The 19,598-nt window shown below is 41.9% G+C and overlaps 1 protein-coding gene across 2 annotated transcripts in view; it reads left to right on the forward strand.

The window, feature by feature from the left end:
- SLCO5A1 (solute carrier organic anion transporter family member 5A1) overlaps window positions 1-19,385 on the forward strand; it is a 157,283-nt gene extending 137,898 nt beyond the window's left edge. For both annotated transcript variants that reach the window (XM_073679417.1, XM_073679418.1), the window contains 2 exons: window positions 4,828-4,892; window positions 13,561-19,385. In XM_073679417.1, coding sequence (XP_073535518.1) covers window positions 4,828-4,892; window positions 13,561-14,027 — 532 coding nt within the window. In that variant the 3' untranslated portion in view covers window positions 14,028-19,385. The remainder of the gene's footprint in view (window positions 1-4,827; window positions 4,893-13,560) is intronic.
- Window positions 19,386-19,598: the final 213 nt, after the last annotated feature.

A 19,598-nucleotide genomic window follows, 5' to 3' on the forward strand; every position in this document is an offset into this window, starting at 1 on the left:
TAGTCTCCTTAATGCTCCATTTTTATTACACATACTGCTATGTGTGAATACATTAGGCCTCATTTACCAAAACTGTCTGAAAGAATAACTGACTTTGGTGCCCATGATAATCAATCAGTGCTCAGCTATCATTTTTTAAACTGGCATGCTAAAATGAGAGCTGCCCTGTGATTGGTTTCTGTGAATTTTCATTTTAGACACTTGATAAATCTACTGTACCTCATATTTTTCATTGTATTCACCTCAGAAAAATTCCAAGTTTCATAATGATTTGATAAAACAGCTTGATATACATTGATATACATTCAGTCACGCACACCAAATAATATTACACCAGAACAAGTAGTGAGCATTTTCATGTATTATGGGGGAATAGTTTTAGGACTACTGTATGTGGCATCCCATCCCTTAGGATTAACGTCAATTATTAATTGGGCAGTCTGAGCGTAAAATGTCTGAAATCTGACATTTGTTATTGTAGCTTTAGAGGCACACACAGACCCTTACTTTCAGCTACACATGATACAAGTCATATAGTCTGCAAACACATTACTTTACCATTCTGCATCATTTGTTCTGTCACCAGTGTCCTGGAATAAACTCCATCAAATATCAAAGACTCTTAGTTTATGAAGCTCAAGCCTGGGGCTTCTTTTCACTGAACTGTTCACTTTAAAGAGTAATTCATAGAGGACCTGCCACTTGCCAAAAAGATGTATTTTTTTCTTACCTGGTGTAATTACCACTGTTTTCCTGAATCTGATATTGTTTATTTTTTGCTCCTGCTCCTCTCCATTCCTGATATGGGTTCCTCTTCTCTGTATTAGAATCTGTTTTTTTTTAGCCAGATGGGCGCTCTCTTATGCTTCTTTGTAGGAGTCTTCTTGAAGACCTCACCCAATAGGCTAAAAAGACTAGATTTATGTACAGAGAGAAAGCGGCAATATCTCAGCAATGGAGAAATGCTAGAACATAACTCAAACAATGCCAAATTCAAGAGAACATCAGATAAAAAGTGACATATTCATATTTAAAGGGGTATTCCCATCTCCAAGATCCTATCCCAATATGTAGATGTAATAATAATATTATTAACAAATAATACCTCCAATTAGAAATGTAGTATAGTTCTTCTGATTCGCTGTGTTTCTTTCTTCGTGTGCAGGCATTGCAGGACCTTAGGTATACATACTTACTTTCAGTGGTGTACCGCCAATGGCGGTAGGCCACGCCACTACTATGGGGCCCGTGAACCCGGGGGGGCCCCGAAGCAGCGGGGGAACGAGGAGGATAGTTGAGTATCCTATTTTCCTGGGGGGGGGGGGGGGTTGCGGCAGCGGAGGAGCGGGCCACACATACCTGGATTGGGGGATGACGGGGCAACACATACCAAGATTGGGGGATGACGGGGCCACACATACCAGGATTGGGGGATGACGGGGCCACGCATACCAGGATTGGGGGATGACGGGGCCACGCATACCAGGATTGGGGGATGACGGGGCCACGCATACCAGGATTGGGGGATGGGGGGCCATGCATACCAGGATTGGGGGATGAGGGGGCCACGCATACCAGGATTGGGGGATGAGGGGGCCACGCATACCAGGATTGGGGGATGAGAGGGCCACGCATACCAGGATTGGGGGAATGAGGAGGCCACGCATACCAGAATTGGGGGATGAGGAAGCCACGCTTACCAGGATTGGGGGATGAGGGGTGCCATGCATACCAGGATTGGGGGATGAGGAGTGCCATGCATGCCAGGATTGGGGATGAGGGGTGCCATGCATACCAGGATTGGGGAATGAGGGGTGCCATGCATACCAGGATTGGGGGATGAGGAGTGCCATGCATGCCAGGATTGGGGGATGAGGGGTGCCATGCATACCAGGATTGGGGGTTGAGGGGTGCCATGCATGCCAGGATTGGGGGATGAGGAGGCCACGCATACCAGGATTGGGGGATGAGGGGTACCATGCATACCAGGATTGGGGGTTACGGGGTGCCATGCATACCAGGATTTGGGGTGAGGGGGGCCACGCATACCAGGTTTGGGGGTGAGGGGGCCACACATACCAGGATTGGGGGATGAGGGGGCCACACATACCAGGATTGGGGGATGAGAAGGCCACGCATACCGGGATTGGGGGATGAGGAGGCCACGCATACCAGGATTGGGGGATGAGTGTTATGATCTGCAACAAGTACTAAGGAAAGATAGGGGAAAGCTGTCCCTACAGTAAGACTAAGTTGAATCCCTACGATGTAGCGGGCTGCCTGTTCCTTGTGAACAGACCCGCCTTAGTCCTCGGCTAGTCTGAACGAAGACCTATAGAAATAAGGGAGGGGTCCCTAAAAGAACTAAGGACTGGGACAAAAATGGGACACCTCCTAAACAGAAATTGTTGTAGAACACAAAAGACAAACTGACAAAAAGTACTAGAGGTCCCAAAGGACCAAGCAAACTGACAGAGATAGGCACCGAAGTACCAGGCTAGCAAAACAGTCAAACAACACTGAAGTCCAGCAAAGCCAGAAGGGCGGAGCTGGAATATATAGGCAGATGGTCACGTGACCGCAAAACACAAGATAGAAAAAACTAACAGGAGGGTTCTAACAATGAGGAGGCCATGCATACGAGGATTGTGGGATGAGAGAGCCATGCATACCAGGATTGGGGGATGAGGGAGCCACGCATACCAGGATTGGGGGATGAGGGAGCGACGCATACCAGGATTGGGGGATGAGAGGGCAACGCATACCAGGATTGGGAGATGAGGAGGCCACACATACCAGGATTGGGGGATGAGGAGGCCACGCATACCAGGATTGGGGGATGAGGAGGCCACGCATACCAGGATTGGGGGATGAGGAGGCCACGCATACCAGGTTTGGGGGATGAGGGAGCAATGCGTACTAGGATTGGGGGATGAGGGGTGCCATACGTACCAGGATTGGGGGATGAGGGGTGCCATACTTACCAGGATTGGTAATGAGAGAGCAATGCGTACCAGGATTGGGGGATGAGGGGGCCATAAGTACCAGGATTGGGGGATGAGGGGTGCCATACGTACCAGGATGGGGAAATTTACCAGTAGCTGCTGCATTTCCCACCCTAGGCTTATACTCGAGTCAATACGTTTTCCCATTTTTTTCTGGTAAAATTAGGGGCCTCGGCTTATACTCAGGTCGGCTTATTTAAAATATACGGTATTTTAAAATCAGTGAGTACGTAGTGCCCATAATACTGCAGGACTGTGGGGTGCATTATACTATATGGGGGCTGCATTTTACCCTATGGGGTGTGTAATATACTGTATGGAGGACTATAGGGAGTGCGTTATATTCTATGGAGGACCATGGGAAGTTCATTATACTATATGGAGGATTATGGGGGGCACATTATACTATATGGAGGATTACAGGTGGCGTATTATACTATAAGGAGGGCTATGTGGGGCCATTATAGTATTTTGAGGGCTATGTGGGGGGCCATTATACTGTATGAAAGCAATTATATGGTGTGAAGGTTTGTGTGGGATCCATCATACTGTTTGGAGGGCTGTGTGGGATCCATCATACTGTTTGGAGGGCTGTGTGGGGCCATTATACTGTTTGGAGGGCTAGTGAGGGCCATTATACTGTATGTAGGCCCATTATACTGTATGGAGGGCTGTGTGGGAGTCACAGTTGGGGGATCATACCGTGTTAGGGTCACCATACTTTGCCTTGGGAGTTGAGGTGGGCTATAGTAGGGTAATTATGCTATGCATGTGGAGGCTAATATGGAGGAATGCTCCATGGGGGTATCATACTGTGTTTGGGGGGCACTTTTATTGGCATCATACTTTATGGGGGCAATGAAAGAGGAATGTAGGACTTCAGCAGGAGGAAAATTACTATGTAAAGGCAGGAAAGTTTTGAGATCTGATCTTCTGTGACACAGACAAATATTTATTTATTTTTTGTGGCGGGGGCCCAATTAGAGCTTCTGCTATGGGGCCCCATGATTTCTATGTACGCCCCTGCTTACTTTTACACTTATCCTTATAAATGGAACAATTTCCTAAGATATGTTACTAACCTTGTCTGCCTAGCATTTAATCATTTGTTTCTGTGATTAGATATCAGTTTGTGGCTACTATCATACTTGCACTTCTGTAATCTGATTGTTATTCCATTTTGACTCCCATTAGGTGGGGACATTGTACAATGGATTATTGATCTTTATAATTACTTGTATTTATTCATCCATGGATACTGAATAGAATTTCCCCATATGGACTCATATTCAGTTTAATGTATCTTTTTGTATCATCTATTGAATATTTGATTAATATCTGACAGTGACATGTTTATTGGCTGTAGATCCGCTTTTTTGTTATCTGAATATATGTTTAATAAAAACACTTTTTTAAAGATAACATTTATCTTATTATTATTCTTTATTGGAGTATTCTTTTTGGCTTGTCACTTACCCCATGTGCAGGGCATTGCAGTAGCTTAGATAGAGATGGTTACAACTCCTATAGTGACAGTTAGTTAGCTGTTAGTGGTCGTAACCATGGATACCTAAGCTACTGCAATGCCCTACACATGGGGTAAGCACCATAGCAAATCAGAAGAACTATACTACATTTCTAATTGGAGGAATTTGCTAATATTATTACACCTACTACTTATTGGGATAGGATCTTAGAAATGAGAATACCCCTTTAAAGCAATTTTTAATCCTATGATTAGGATGTTCATTCTGATCAGAAATGATGCCTTGTTTCTGGATCACTTGTTTCAGTATTGCTAACTTTATAAATTGTTTTTCAGGTCAGTAGATGAAGGAGAAAGGCCTTTTGCATTAGGAATGCAGTTTGTTTTGTTGAGAACTCTTGGTAAGTACTAAGGGTAGTATGGTACATTCATGATGAAAATAGTGTCTCATCTGTAGGCTTTTATAGAACAGTAGCTAATCAGAATGCATTTATTCAATAAAATCCGTGGTGTCTGTATGCATAGGAGTCCAGTGGGCGGTCCTAGTCAGTGACTGCATGCAGAGGTAGCTTCCAATCACTAGTAGGACTCCCTGCTTGACTCCTATGCAGGGATTTCAATTAATAAATTAGAAGTTACACTGAATATTTTCCAACAAACCTGAATATCATTCTGCTCAGCTTCTCCTTCTCTATAACATACAGTCCACAGATCAGACTGAATGTACAACGTGACAGTTTACCTTTAATGGGTGTTGGAGAAAATGGATTTCTCAGGTATCAAAACATTTCTCACTTTTAATACTAACTTGAACTATGGAGTGGAAAGAGGTTGTGGCAAAGGTAGCCAATGCATTAATACTTGAAGATGCTCCAGTGCTGTCAGTCACTCCACTGCTCCTCACTGGTCATTACATATACACCTATAAAGATATCACTAAAAAAGTGAGATCAATCCCCAATATAATAATAAACCGAAAAAACAGTGAGTTCCTGAGTCCATATCACCACATTGGTGATCTATAATTATTATGTTCCATTAGGAATGGACATGAATTCTTAAACAAACTGTGGGGTCAGTTTTATGAAAAATAGTAATTTTTATTTGACACGATATAAATATACAACATAGAAATAAATCATATAGAAGTTTAAGATGAGAAAAAGAAGAGGACTGAAATGACATTATATATAGAAAAAGTCCATTACAGTAAAAATATTACAGAGACACACTAGATCCCATGCATATAATTGCTAGTAATTAATTTGGTAAATCGCCACAAAGGGTTTGCACACACTCCGGTATTATTTTTCTATGTCCCAATAAGAGCTCAAGAGCAATATATAATATAGGAATAGTCTTATATCATAAAGAAGATGTCAGGGGTCCATATGCTAGCCTCAAATATCTATAGCAGTAAAAGAGTTTCAGAGACATACTGAATCCCATATATATAGGTAGGACTTCCTAGTACTCATATAGAGCTGTGGGGCATCTGGTAGTTGATCTTATAGATCGCCACAAGAAAATAGTATACAGCCTGATTCTGTCTCTCAGTGTCATAGATCAGACTCAGAGACAGTAAAGACAATACGTAGTGTAACAAATACCTTGTGTCATGGTGTGTGGTTGTTAAAGGTATGCTAGGGGTCCGTGCGCTAGCCTAATGGAACATAATAATTATCCTCACTGGTCATTGCTTACAGGGCTGCAGCAGTACCATCCCTTTTATAGCAGTGCCGTCCCTTTTACAGCAGTATCATCCCTTTTACAGCAGTATCGTCCCTTTTACATCAGTGCCATTCCTTTTACAGCGGTATCGTCCCTTTTACAGCGGTATCGTCCCTTTTACAGCAGTATCGTTGCTTTTACAGCAGTGCCGTCCCTTTTACAGCAGTGCCGTCCCTTTTACAGCAGTAGATGCTGCAGTCAGTCTCTGGCCTCCTTAGTCTCATGCCACCTACATTGGCTTCACCACTAAGGCCAGTGATGTCTACAAAATACTGATGAACTATCCTAAACATAGGTCATCAATTCCAATGTGGTTGGAATCCATTTAAAGAGGAAGTCTAATTATTGACATTTATTCAACAATTAAAGGACATTCCATAAATGTCTGATCAGTGGGGGCATAACCATTTTTGCCCCCACTAATAAGAATGGAGATCCCATTTTCCCTGTTCCTCTTGGTCTTACAGTGATGAGCGCCTCCATCGAAGGCTGCAGCTAATCAACGGTCATAAAACATGCGTATGTCACTACTGGGTGATTGGCTACAGCGGTCACATGATTGATAGATGGGACATTATCATTGCTGGACCAGCAGGGTTAAGGAGTAAGTAATGCTTTTGTTTGCCCACTTTTAAAAAATCCTGGAAAACTTTTATGTACCAGTGTAACGGAATAGAACAAACTGCTCATGAGGTAGTAATTCATGTTCAGATTTCGTTTGCGGTGAAGAAGTGGAAAAAAAAACACAAAAAACACAATTTTATTTCTATATTGTTTATTACATACGAATCAAAAAACACCAAATAATTTAATCAGAACTGTAACATTTATGATGACAGTTTAGAGTTTGACAATAAAGAGCACTAAACACGTTTTTTTTTGCCTCAAATACATTATTTACATATAAGTGTCCACAAATTTATAAAAAGAAAGTACAACTTGAGTGAAAATATATATACTGTATATTTAAAAAAATGATTGTTATTCCAAAATGTTGAAATTATGTATTCGTAGCTTTTGTCCACTAGGTGGTGCTGTTAAGCAGTTTATAAAAAGAAAACCTTTATTTACTATGTAGGTTCTGTTTGATTCAACCAATTGTCAAAAGTCAGAAGTCACCCAAGTGCAAAATAGTAATGATGCATGCAATGAGGCATTCTTAGGCTACGTTCCCATGATGAGCTCTTATCGTATTTTTGACGCTGTGTATTTTCCCTGTGTCATAGTCGCAGTGTCTTACAGTTCCAGCAACGTGGATGGGATTTCTAGAACCTCATGCACACTGTGCTTCTTATTTACGCTGCGTAAACTGACCTGCGGTGCATTTTTCATATTCGCAACATGTCAATTTCTATTGCGGGTACGCTGAGTTTTCTGTGCAGATTTTCCCCATAGACTTATATTAGATGCAGAAAATCCGCAGGTAAAAAGTTAATATGCATTTTCAAAAGCACATGTAATCCGCACCTACGTATGTTCAGTAGGGTTCAGCGTAATCAAAATATCAAGAATGACAAAGCAAGCAGAGACAAAAACTACAGCGTCAAAAACACGATAAAAACACATATTAAAAGAACGCACACAAAAACGCAAGAAAAAATGCAAGTAACCCAAGTAATAGTTGCATAAATGCTGCAACATCAAAATCACACCAAAAGCTCATCATGGGAACGTAGCCTTAGGCTTTGTTCACATATGCGTGATTTAAACAGACAGAACACAGACGGCATGCATGCACTGTCTGTTTTTAGCAGACCCTTTCATAAGAATAGGTGGGGGTTTGACATTTGCTGTCATACCATGCATATGTGACCACCATTATAAATATTAAAGGATCGTCATAATCTCATGAATACATGCTCCATCGTTTCCCACAGCTCTTTATTTTTCTGGAGACGACTGTTGATGTTGTCATAAACCCCTTTACTGTTCTAGATGACCAGGGATGGTTACACTGCCCCTAGGTCACTAGGTCTCCCTACAATAACCCCTTTTCTGGTCCAAACCACCTGGGATTTTGATATTTGACTTTAGATCAGCCAAAGAAGCTAGCTTTGACCCTATTACTTACCCTAGATCCCAAAAGTCCTTTGTTTGATGTCATGACCTGTGCGGCAGCCAGAAGAAGGGGCCTAAATGACATATAGTTTGGCTTATGGCATTATACTGCATATTAACCTTACTATAAAAAAAACTATTATTTACCACACTCAATAAACATGACATACGCAGATTTGGTTGGAAAATTTATGGCCACGGCCTTTATTAAAAATTCTTATACTTAAAAAACCATCACTTTAATAAAACTCTTATAACACCGCAGCTTAGCCATAAGCTCAAGCCCGTTTACCTTACCAACCTGCTGTCCATTCAGTCTCCTGAACGACTAACCCCAAACGGCCATCGTGACTAAAAAGACACGCATGGCCCCGCCCCACCAAGGGCCAACTCAACCATTGCTTGTAAATTTAGGTTGAATATGTCAAAACCTACATCAGATAGGTGAACACAATCAACCTGAAAAAGGCCTGGCAATCCTCCTTCCAAATCCACGTGTCTAAATGAAAACCCACCAATTAGTGGCATGAATTTACTCAAAGACCTGTTTAACCTTTTACGTATTTTCTCACAAAACTTCAGCTCCGCTGACCTAACCCACAAAAGCCTGGAAACAACCTCAGAAAATATAATCTTAACATTATAAAATGACTTTTTTACCTCTAACAAACTCTTCTTCATCTGGAATAACAGGTCAATAGTGCCCAACTTCCCAATGTGGTTTCCTCCTAGGTGTACGATAATGATGTCAGGGGCCGGAGCTCAAATACCCATTAGGGTCACTTGATCCAAAAGACCGTCTTTGTCCACTAATTCCAAACAAAAAAATTCTCACTTTATCCGAAGACAATGATAAATTTGGCCCGTAGCAGCGCTGTTGCGCCCTCCATTCAGCCCATCGGATAAATGAATGGCCCAAACTCCACACTGTGACACCTAGAAAAACTACAACAGAAAAAACAATAGTGTTAATTATCTCCTAATGTACAACTTATAACATTTCGAATCCCACCTTCCCAATCTCTTAATGACTTCCTCACTCAATCCCAATCTGGCGGCCTCTGTCGCAGCACCAATCCTAAAGGAATGGGTAGAAAAATATCTATCCCCCAACTGCATCACCGACAAACACTTTTTAAGACTACTCCTAAACTGGAATTGCGTCAGAGGCTCACCAGACCAATGAAGCAGGAACTTCTCTCCACTTGCGGAGCGAATATCCAAATAGCTCTTCACCCTGCAGACTGGACAGATAGCTGCATCCAAAAAACATTTTAAATGAATACCACAACCTTTACCGGACTGATCTGTCTTTGATCTAGCTATAAAAAGCATTAATGATTTTTTTTTTCAACTTCACGTGCTGCCATGACAATCCTTCTGTGCCCGTCTTACTTCTGGGTAACAGTTCACCTATACTAAGAGCTCCAAAAAAAAACATTAAAACTGCTGCTGTGGAAAATAAAATAGCCTCAAATTCATTATAACAACAAGTAAATGCCACTTCACACAGATTTTTTAGCATAGTTGGGGAAATCGGGCACCTTCCATCACGAACAAAACGCTTCCTCTTGTACCCCTTCAATACCTGCTTAATTAAAAAATAATCATTAATTGGACGCTGACCCAGAATTTTAAGAAAGAAAGAAATACCGGATACATTTTTTGCTATTGTTGAATATGCAAGCCCTTTATCAATACATGGCAACACAAAAGTTAAAGCAGCCTGCTCTGAACACCTGTCAGCTCTCAACCTGCCACCTGCACAGAATTCTGACCACAGCTCCCAAGCCGCCAGGTAACCCTTCCAGGTTGAACCCGCTAGTGACCTTTGCAACAATTCCATTATTAGGCCCAGATTATTCCCCACATATATCCTGGACAATCCTCTCCTATCCGTTGAGCGTGGGGTGCGAGCCTGAAGAAATCTGAGAACTGTAAATGAGAAAGTGATTCAGCAACTGCACTATATTTATTGTCAACTTCTACCGCCTTCAGCCAAATGTTCCTTTTGAGACACAACAGAACTAAATGCCTGAGCAGTCTAACTACTAATTTACATTTACTTGACAAGCAATTCACAGCAAGAACTACTCCTTTCCTACTGGAATGAATGAGAATATTCCTATTAGACAACTGCTCTCCCCAAATCGCTATTGACACCAAAATGGGAAAAACTTCTAACAAAATTATATTATTTAAAATGCCATTTTTTAACCAGGCAGGGTGCCATTTCTCTGCACACCACTTACCACCCAGATAGACACCAAAACCTAAGGAAGAATTTACATCCATATATCACTCCAATTCAACTTCAGCAACAAAGGCAGACCGCCAGATTGATAGGCCATTAAAATACTGCAAAAAATCTAACCAGACTTCTAAATCCTCCTTGACCTCCTTGGTTATGCGCACATGAAACTGCGGGTTCCCAACTCCTGCAATGTGCGCGGACAAGCGTCTACTGAAAACTCTACCCATAGGCATAACTCTAGACGCAAAGGCTAGCAAACCCAACACAGACTCAACTTCTTTGACCATTGCTTTCTTCTTACTGAATAATGCTAGCAATGCATTCCTACATTTGTCAATCTTAACTAAAGGTAATCGACACTCGCCCCTAACTGTATCTACTACAATACCTAAATATTCAATACAACTAACCGGATGAATAGTTTTCCCTCTAGCTAGCGGGATACCAAACTGCACACAAATTGATTGAAAGATAGCTAACAGCTCACTACAAACATCAGAATCAGCTGGGCCTACAAAAAGAAAATAGTCCAAGTAGTGCGCTATACCGCCCTTCATGGACCTGACTGCTGTCACCCACTCCATAAATGAAGCAAACGCCTCAAAATAAAAACACGATACTGAACAACCCATAGGCAGGCATTTATCTACATAGAAAGAACCATTAAACTGAAAACCAAGAGAATTAAACCCACTAGTTTGTATAGGCAGCAGCCTAAAGGCAGATTCTATGTCGGCCTTGGCCATTAAAGCCCCAGGCCCAAAACTTTTAACTATCTCCTCTGCCGTATCAAATGATGTATAGCTAACAGAAATAACGCTATTGTCAATGCTGTCATTTAAAGAAGACCCGTATGGATATGATAAGTAGTGAGTAAGCCTAAACGAATTTGGTTCCTTCTTAGGGATTACACCCAGAGGTGATAAACGAAAATTCTTAAACGGACGCACCCTAAAGGGGCCTGGTACTCTCCTTCCACTATTTCTTTACTTAATTTCTTCTCTACCACCTCTGGGTGTAGATCCACAGATTTTAAATTATTCACCCATATGCAGCCTTCCCCCAGGGATTGGGGAATATAGAAACCCTCCGTAAAACCAATACTGTAGTTAGTAGGCTGGCTCTCTTGTGGTCTGGGTACCGCTCTAACCAGGGGCACATTTTCTCCAGATTTACTGGAGTCAATGCCGTTGTTAAGGTGCTCCTTTCTGGAGGGCTGTCCTGACAGGCTCGCTTTTTTAAAACACCTGGACATAGGATGTGACCCTCCACAAAAGGAGCACTCGTGTTTGTATTTGCAGGTGTTGGGCTATTTACACTGTGTTTCATTGAAAGCGAAGCAAGTACCTTTCCTCACTGTAGTTTGAGCCGGTATTTGGCGCTGAACATTAGCAGGTTTGGAGGGCAACATAAGGTTCAGCCACAAACCCACATCCTTAACCCCCCATCTAAGGGATGGGTATACCGATAGTTTCTGTCTAAAATTCTCATCATAGAAATACCAGCTCAGATTACCAAAATGCTTGTATGCTTCCATTACTATTTCCACATGTTGGAAAAGCCCTGAACACTTGCTTGGAAACCTCTCACCGATAACACTGGCGTAAATACAAAAGGCTTGCAGCCAATTATTAAAAGACCGTGGAATCGGTCTGCGTCTATCATCGTCTTTCTCCAACCGGGACAAAAAGTCCTTAGAAGCTGGCAGCAAAGACAAGATATCCAAATATTCATTACGTCAAATTTTTTCTTTCACTGTTATGGGTAAGTGATAACCTAGGGGGGAGACAGTGCATACTAACGCTTCCTTATAACAATCCTCCCCTACCCCTTTAACCCCTGAGGCTACAGGAGTTAACATGGATTCCTGCTTCCCCCTCTCGCCCCCCAGGTCCTGGTCTAAGTGCTTCCATACCTCAGCTACACCCGGGGCCCTGGAGGACAGACTAGCTGGCCTAGAAGGCACAGCAGGGGGCTGTAATAAGTCCCTCAATGAGGACAATACATGTGACAACTGTTCCAGAGTGTAGTGTGTATCATGATGGCTATACTCACCGCCCTCAGACGACCCGTCTTGACTGTCCTCACGCCTGAAGACCTCGTTCTCTGCGGGCTCTCCAGCTTGCGGACCGTCAGCCTCAGGACCAGCAATGGCTTCCTCCAGCCGGTGGTCAACTGAGGCCAGCTTGGTCCTTGTGTGTGGGGTGACATCAGCGGCACCCCTGCGTCCTCGCCTCCTCCCTGGTGTCCCGTGCGCCCTCACTGGGGATGGAGAGTATACCACTCTCCTCCTCTTGCTCCTGGCTCCGGCGCACAGGACCGCGCCGCCGGATGACGTCATCAAGGCTTTCGGCTCTGCGTCAGTGATGCGCTCCTCCAGTGCTTCCTGTTGTCCGTTCAGTCTGCGGACGACACTCGGTCCGGGCACATCTCCCTCGTCCTGGTCCAGGCATCGACGGATCCACGACAGGGCACCTTCCTCCCCCATCTTGCGGCGCAGCTCCTCAATCAGGGCGTCCATGGTGACACAGGCACGACGGCAGCAGCAGCACTAGATGAGCAGCGTCTGAGGACTGGCACTCTCCTCAGGCGCTGCCATCTTTAATACCCTGCACCACCAATGTTTAATAAATATTAGGACCCTATCAGCAGCTGTCGCATAGGGAAGAAGTAGTCTTCCCCCTGCGACACCTCACTGACAGGCTGGCTACCTGAGCCAATCCCCAGCATGGCGGGAAACCATTCCAGCCACATTCACCCTTTCAGGAGAGGAAAACAATGCATAATAATGCCATGCATTCCCCTCCTGAAGGTCCGGGTCTTAACATTACTTTGCATTTTTTCATATTTTGTAAGTCTGTGACTTATTACATGTTTCAGATTTAGCATATGGGTTTTGTGAGAGCTCAAACATTACGAATAGATGTCATGTGATTACATTGGCAGTAGTCATCAGTTTTACAAGTCATTTATTGTGAGAAAAGCTGCCGATTTCTAAATGTTCCTATGTTCCTTTGTTGTTGCAGCTTACATTCCTACACCAATCTACTTTGGGGCTGTTATTGATACGACTTGCATGCTTTGGCAACAGGACTGTGGCGTACAAGGTTCCTGCTGGGAATACAACGTGACATCATTTCGTTTTGTTTATTTTGGACTGGCAGCTGGTCTTAAATTCTTAGGATTCATTTTTATATTTTTGGCTTGGTATTCCATAAAACACAAAGAGGATCAGTTGCAGAGACGAAGGTGGCGGGCGTCCCCGATAAGCACAGTCAGCGAGATGGTCGGCAGTGCTAGAGCAGAGCCAAATTATGCACGAACCAGGTCCTGTCCTGCCTTCGGCGCCAAGGAAGACCCAAATGAAGACAGTGATTTGGACAAAGGAATCCAACACTCAGCACAAACCTATCCTGGGCCTTTCATGGAAGCAATAAATTCATCATTGGAAGAATCTCAAGAAGAGACCCGAGCAGACAAGGAAATAGGATAATCAGAATCACTGTTGGCTGAAGTCAATATGGCGCCTTGTACAACACGTGCCTTTTACTGAACTGCGTGCATATGAAATAAATGAAATCATTTCAATCTGAAGCTACAGGGTTATTGAGGGCTGGTTACCTCAACTCTTATTTTATTCACTCTACTCTAATTATGAAGGATTTTTTAATTGTTATTAATATAGCCCTTATGCTTCACTTCTGTAACAGATTTTCCCAAAGGGCAAAACGATAAATGAACAAGACAGCATGAAACGGCACACCTAGAAATATAGGGTCCTCTTTGGGGAATGAGACAATGGAGAAGATAGAAGGGAGGATATCCCATAACAAAGAGTCACATGGTCCCCATTATACTGCCCTGTATTTTCACCCAGAACAGAAGGATTTATAGTTTGTTCTCACTCAACGCCCTAGTAAGTGTCAGAAGGCCAATTCCCCATCTTGGAGACAGAAGTGCTAAACCAATTATTGCCACAATATAGCTAAAGGGACAGGACAACTAGGGTAGAGCCTCTTTTCTCCTTGGACCCCATACCAGCCTTAAATTTTGCCTCTTCTGTTAAATAAGGTGTTTCCAGTTGTCCTCTCTTTACTGTCACATATCTCCTTAGTCTGAAGACCAACTTCTTGAAGGTTCTTTAATGATGGTTTTCATATTGAAACTAGATGAATGCTGAAAGGTGATCCAAAATAATCCCAGATCCAGTTGTGATTGGAGACCTTCATGCATCTTAAAGTTTTAAGCTTCAGGAATATGGAAGCATTGTGTAGAAGGTAGATGTGAGCATTTCTAAGTGAGACGTTTCATGACTGTATTATGAACATTTTTGAATGATTCTTTGTTGAAGTTCAGGGAGCATTTGATTTATACTAACCATGCTTTAGTCCATCCTGCTGATGCCAGTAATTTGTGGCTGCTATGTATTTCTGGAGCTGCAAGTCTGTATTTGGCCACTGGCTGACATAATAGGCTGCTTTCTTGAAATAAGGAAGAACCTTGGGTTCCTTAAAAAAGAATTCTACTCAAAACCCAATAACTTAGCTTGGAGTAGAGATCTTGAGACCCCTAAATTCTGCTTCACCTGGGAATAATGTGGGCTACAGTGTGGTTGCACCTTGTAGTGTTTAGTTATTAAGAGGACAGTTGATGTCCGTGAATTTAGACTTTGTAATGGGGACTTGGAGATTGCTAGAAAATGCATTCACGGCTAGACTTTTGGGTGGAGATCTCTAAGAGAATTGGCTGGTAAATTAGCTGTAATGAATGGTTACTGTATGTTATATACATTGCTGTGAGGTACGCTTTAAAGCACAACTAAATTAGCCTGAACTATGCAACTACTTTGTGGAGAACTGCATTCGGAGCATGGCAGAAAACTTAGCTAAGGAAGAGAACCCATAAACGTGAAAGCCATATTAAAGCTACCTACCTAGCAAAGTGATACCAACTGCAAATGTATCGCTATGGGCATTCGTACATCAACCATACACCCTAGAGTGTTTCACTTGTATATATTATCTTCTGATCAGTCTAGTCAGTACTTGAAACTAGTTTGATGAAACTATTTCTAAATTTTTAATTTCTTTAAAAAAAATTCAGTTTGGTCAGTTTTGTAGTTAGATGTGCAAGCTTATTTTGTGGACTTATCAGCAGAAAGTTGCTTATTTCTATGAATGTGTTTAGAATTCCTAATATCTCACTCAATGTGGAGTTGAAAACAGAATTTGAGAAGACACCTTGTGTCTCTGAACCACATGCACATTATTGTATGGAATCAGAAACAATAATTATGTCTAAAGGTGGTCATACATATTAAGGTTGACGAAAATGGATGATTTCAACTATAATGAACGTTTAATAATAATAATCGAGCATTTAAGCCAACCGATGACAGACCCCATTATGTAGAACGAAGCCAATACATAAACAAGTGTTAGTCTAAGATCTTTTGCCCTTTTGTAGCAAACTCACTTACAGCAATATATTGGCCCTTGTCCAGTGTAAATGTAAGTCTAAGGCCACTTTGGACAACTGAAATGACTAATATCAAGTAAAGCCTCATTCACATATCCGTGTTTAAACACGTACGTGGAAAACATGGGACATGTGAACAGCCCCATAGGTTGTAGTGTGTACGTGTCTATCCATGAAGAAAACAAATACAACATAACATGGACATCTGAATGAGGCCTAAAATGTGTATGCAGAATGGTGGTTCATTCTATGGTTGTCCGTCTGACTTCTATCTTATATGTATGGTCATCTTAAAGCTCTGTGCACACTAGTCTATTTTTCTTATTTTGTTGAATAGACCAGTTATTGATTTGTAAGAAAAGTGACTATTGAAGGTGTTAGCGCTATAGTACCTCATCATGCTTCTATTCTCCAGTGTCCTCTATATTTGTTGCTTCGGATGGTGGAGAACAGACTACTACTGTATTGAACTTAAGACCAAGGCTGACCCAACAGTGTGCTGTCTTATGTACCCATATTGCAGCATCACTGGATGGCATTAATGAGGTTTTTCTTAGTGCGGTAGCGTAGGCAAGTTACATTCAGTGGAAACCTTCAAATGGCCACCTGATTGCATTGCCAAAATCATGGGCACTGTGAGTTCAACTGATGTTGCCACGTAGTCTAGGTCCAACCTTAGTCCCGCTGTGGTATTTTTGATATTACACTTTTTGATGTTTTTATCTTAGTTCTTATGAATTTTGAAATGTAGGTTAGTATCTTTATTCACTGTGTGACACACCACAACTAAGCAATCTTTGAAAAATTATGGCTGACTAATAGAAAGTTTATAATTAGAGTTGATGTGAATCGATTCACTGGACCCGGTCCATCATCCTGGTCAGTAATCTGTGGCCGCTGGCTGGGACCACTGAGAACTGCCTCCTACCTGACAACATCTCAGGCTCCTCTTTTGATTGGCTGGCTTGGCACGAGGTCACATGGACGTCATGCTGTAAAAATGATGTCGTGCCAGGCCTTCTAATCAAAAGAATAGCCGCGAATGCCAAGAGGTAGGAGGCGGTTCTCAGGACACCAGTATAGTGAGTAGAAATTACTAACATAATGGATCAAGACCTGCCAATCAATACGCACTAACTTTATTTATAATAATGACTATTCAGTGGAGATGTCACCTCCTGGGTATAAACAGTTAATATGAATATGTGCTATAGGTATACATACTGTACATAGATAGAGCAATAATAGTTGTGAATTGTGGACACACAAAGCTTAGACTTTCTCTGTACAACTTCAGATATGTATTTTGTATTTAAAGTATTCTTCAGACCGTAGTGAAGCTCTCCTGTCCTAAAGCAATTGGAATTTTATACATTTTAAACTTGTTTTAAAGAAAATCTGTCAGCAGGATGTAGACCCCAAACATTCCCTATTGTAAATATTCAGATTCACAATGACAATCTTCTTTCGTCTGGTAAATTAGGCATGAAGGGGAAAAATAACTTTGAGCACTGAATAAAAATTCTAGATGTCATCAGGGTGAAGCCCCTTATCCAAACATGAAACCAGATGGCCAGCCTCTCCTTCTGGATTAATAGATGTCTCAATAGCTGGGAATATCCTCACAAGCCTCCTCCAGCGGCATCCGGTGCCTGCGCGGTGTGCAGACCTACACTGCGCATGCGCTGAGTGCTCCCGCCACAACTACTGGGTGGCCATGCTGATGTGACAGACAGCCGTGTGTTTGTAATGACTATTTTATGAAAATCATGACTTCAGGTAATAGTCACTGTTACCTTTTTTTTATTTGAAATGGCAAAATTATTTTGTAACTCGTATCGTCATAATAGAATTAGAAATCAGCCTCTTCCAGATTTCTTAATAGAAAATTATTTTAAACCAGACATAGTTTTTCTATAAAAAAAGTCAGCATCTGAATACAGCAACATTCACTAGCTTTATGTTGGAAGTGTGTGAGCTATCGATTGTCTTTGTTAGCTCCAACACTTAAGTAAGGGCTGATTCAGACTTCAGTTTTATATTAGTCTACGGGGCTCTTCACACGTCCGTGTATTTTCCCAGACTAAGTTAGCCACACAAAATCACATAGACATGGCAAATAGTGAACAAACTCACAGACCGAACTCGCCAATGCACGTCTATGGATCTGTGAAAAAAATTGGACATCATATGTGTCATCATATAGAAATAATGCGCATTATTATGTATTTCAACTGTGAATAACTGAACATAGCAACTTATGGAGCAGCTCCCACCCCCCCATCATTCCGTTAGAAAAACTGCTGGCACTTACACATTACATGTCAACAGATCCAGTTAGAAACATCAGTTTCATATATACAGTTAGAAATTTACAACTGACTAACTGTCCCTTTCTTTAACAAGAAATGTATAGTCCAGCAACTCACAGATTGGGTTGACACAGCTCTAAGTAAATATGCTATAAACCCAGAGCTACACTACATAAATAACAACAGAGAGAAAGACTGAGTGTAAAACCCGTAAGTGAACTTTATATATGTGCCAAGTACAAATAATTCTTTATTATAGAATTATATAAAAGTGTCAGACAATTGCTAAATACACCTAAAACATAGTGATGATGACAATCAGGTACTCCTGAGGAAGCCACAATTTGTGGTGATACACATGTCTCTTTGTTCCCTAATCATTTTTCCTGTACATCATACAGGACTGTAGGAGTCTGGAACCTGCACTCAGGGGCGTAACAATAGTGGGTGCAGAGGATAGACTAGGAGTCTGTGGGGTGGGGGCAAAAGGTCTGTTTGGCCTATATGAGAAAACCAATAGTATCAAAAACACAAAAGTTTGGGACCCTATTGCAGATTTTGCATTGAGGCCAAGGAGCTATCCTTTTTCCAGGTTGTATGTGTATATATAAATATATATATATATATTGTGGTAAAGCGACAAGCTCAGCAATGTGCGGAGGTACATAAGGAACAGTCTCTTTAAATTACAAGTTACTTTATTCAGCGCCATAGACTAACCTGGAGTCCATAAAGAAAAAAACAAAGTCCATTCGGCATAAAGGCAAAACAAAATAAAAAGTTGTATCACAGTCCGTATATCGGCCGAGCTCTGGCCACTCCGGGTTAATCACACATGGTCCAGCACAATACGTGTTAGCTCCTCTCTGGAGCAAGCCTTTCCAGATACTGACCACCAGGGCTGGCTCCAGGTTTTTCTGGGCCCCGGGCGAAAGAGTCTCAGTGGGCCCCTTTAACGCATACCACGATTCATGATGCAGAGATACAGCGGAGAAATATATATATATATATATATATATATATATATATATATATATATATATATATTACAATGCAAAGATTTCACTTCTTACATTACATGAGTGATATCTATTGTAAATTCCACAATAGCTCAGAAACCGGTGAATCGCTCCACACAGAATACTGGCCCCCATATAAGGCTCCATACAGGATACTGGCCCCCATATAACGCTCCACACAGAATACTGGCCCCCATATAACGCTCCATACAGGATACTGGTCCCCTTATAAAGCTCCATACAGGATACTGGCCC

The sequence above is a fragment of the Phyllobates terribilis genome, unplaced genomic scaffold, assembly GCF_046119375.1.
Source record: "Phyllobates terribilis strain yellow unplaced genomic scaffold, ASM4611937v1 Scaffold_4__5_contigs__length_816908805, whole genome shotgun sequence".
Lineage (NCBI taxonomy): Eukaryota > Metazoa > Chordata > Amphibia > Anura > Dendrobatidae > Phyllobates > Phyllobates terribilis.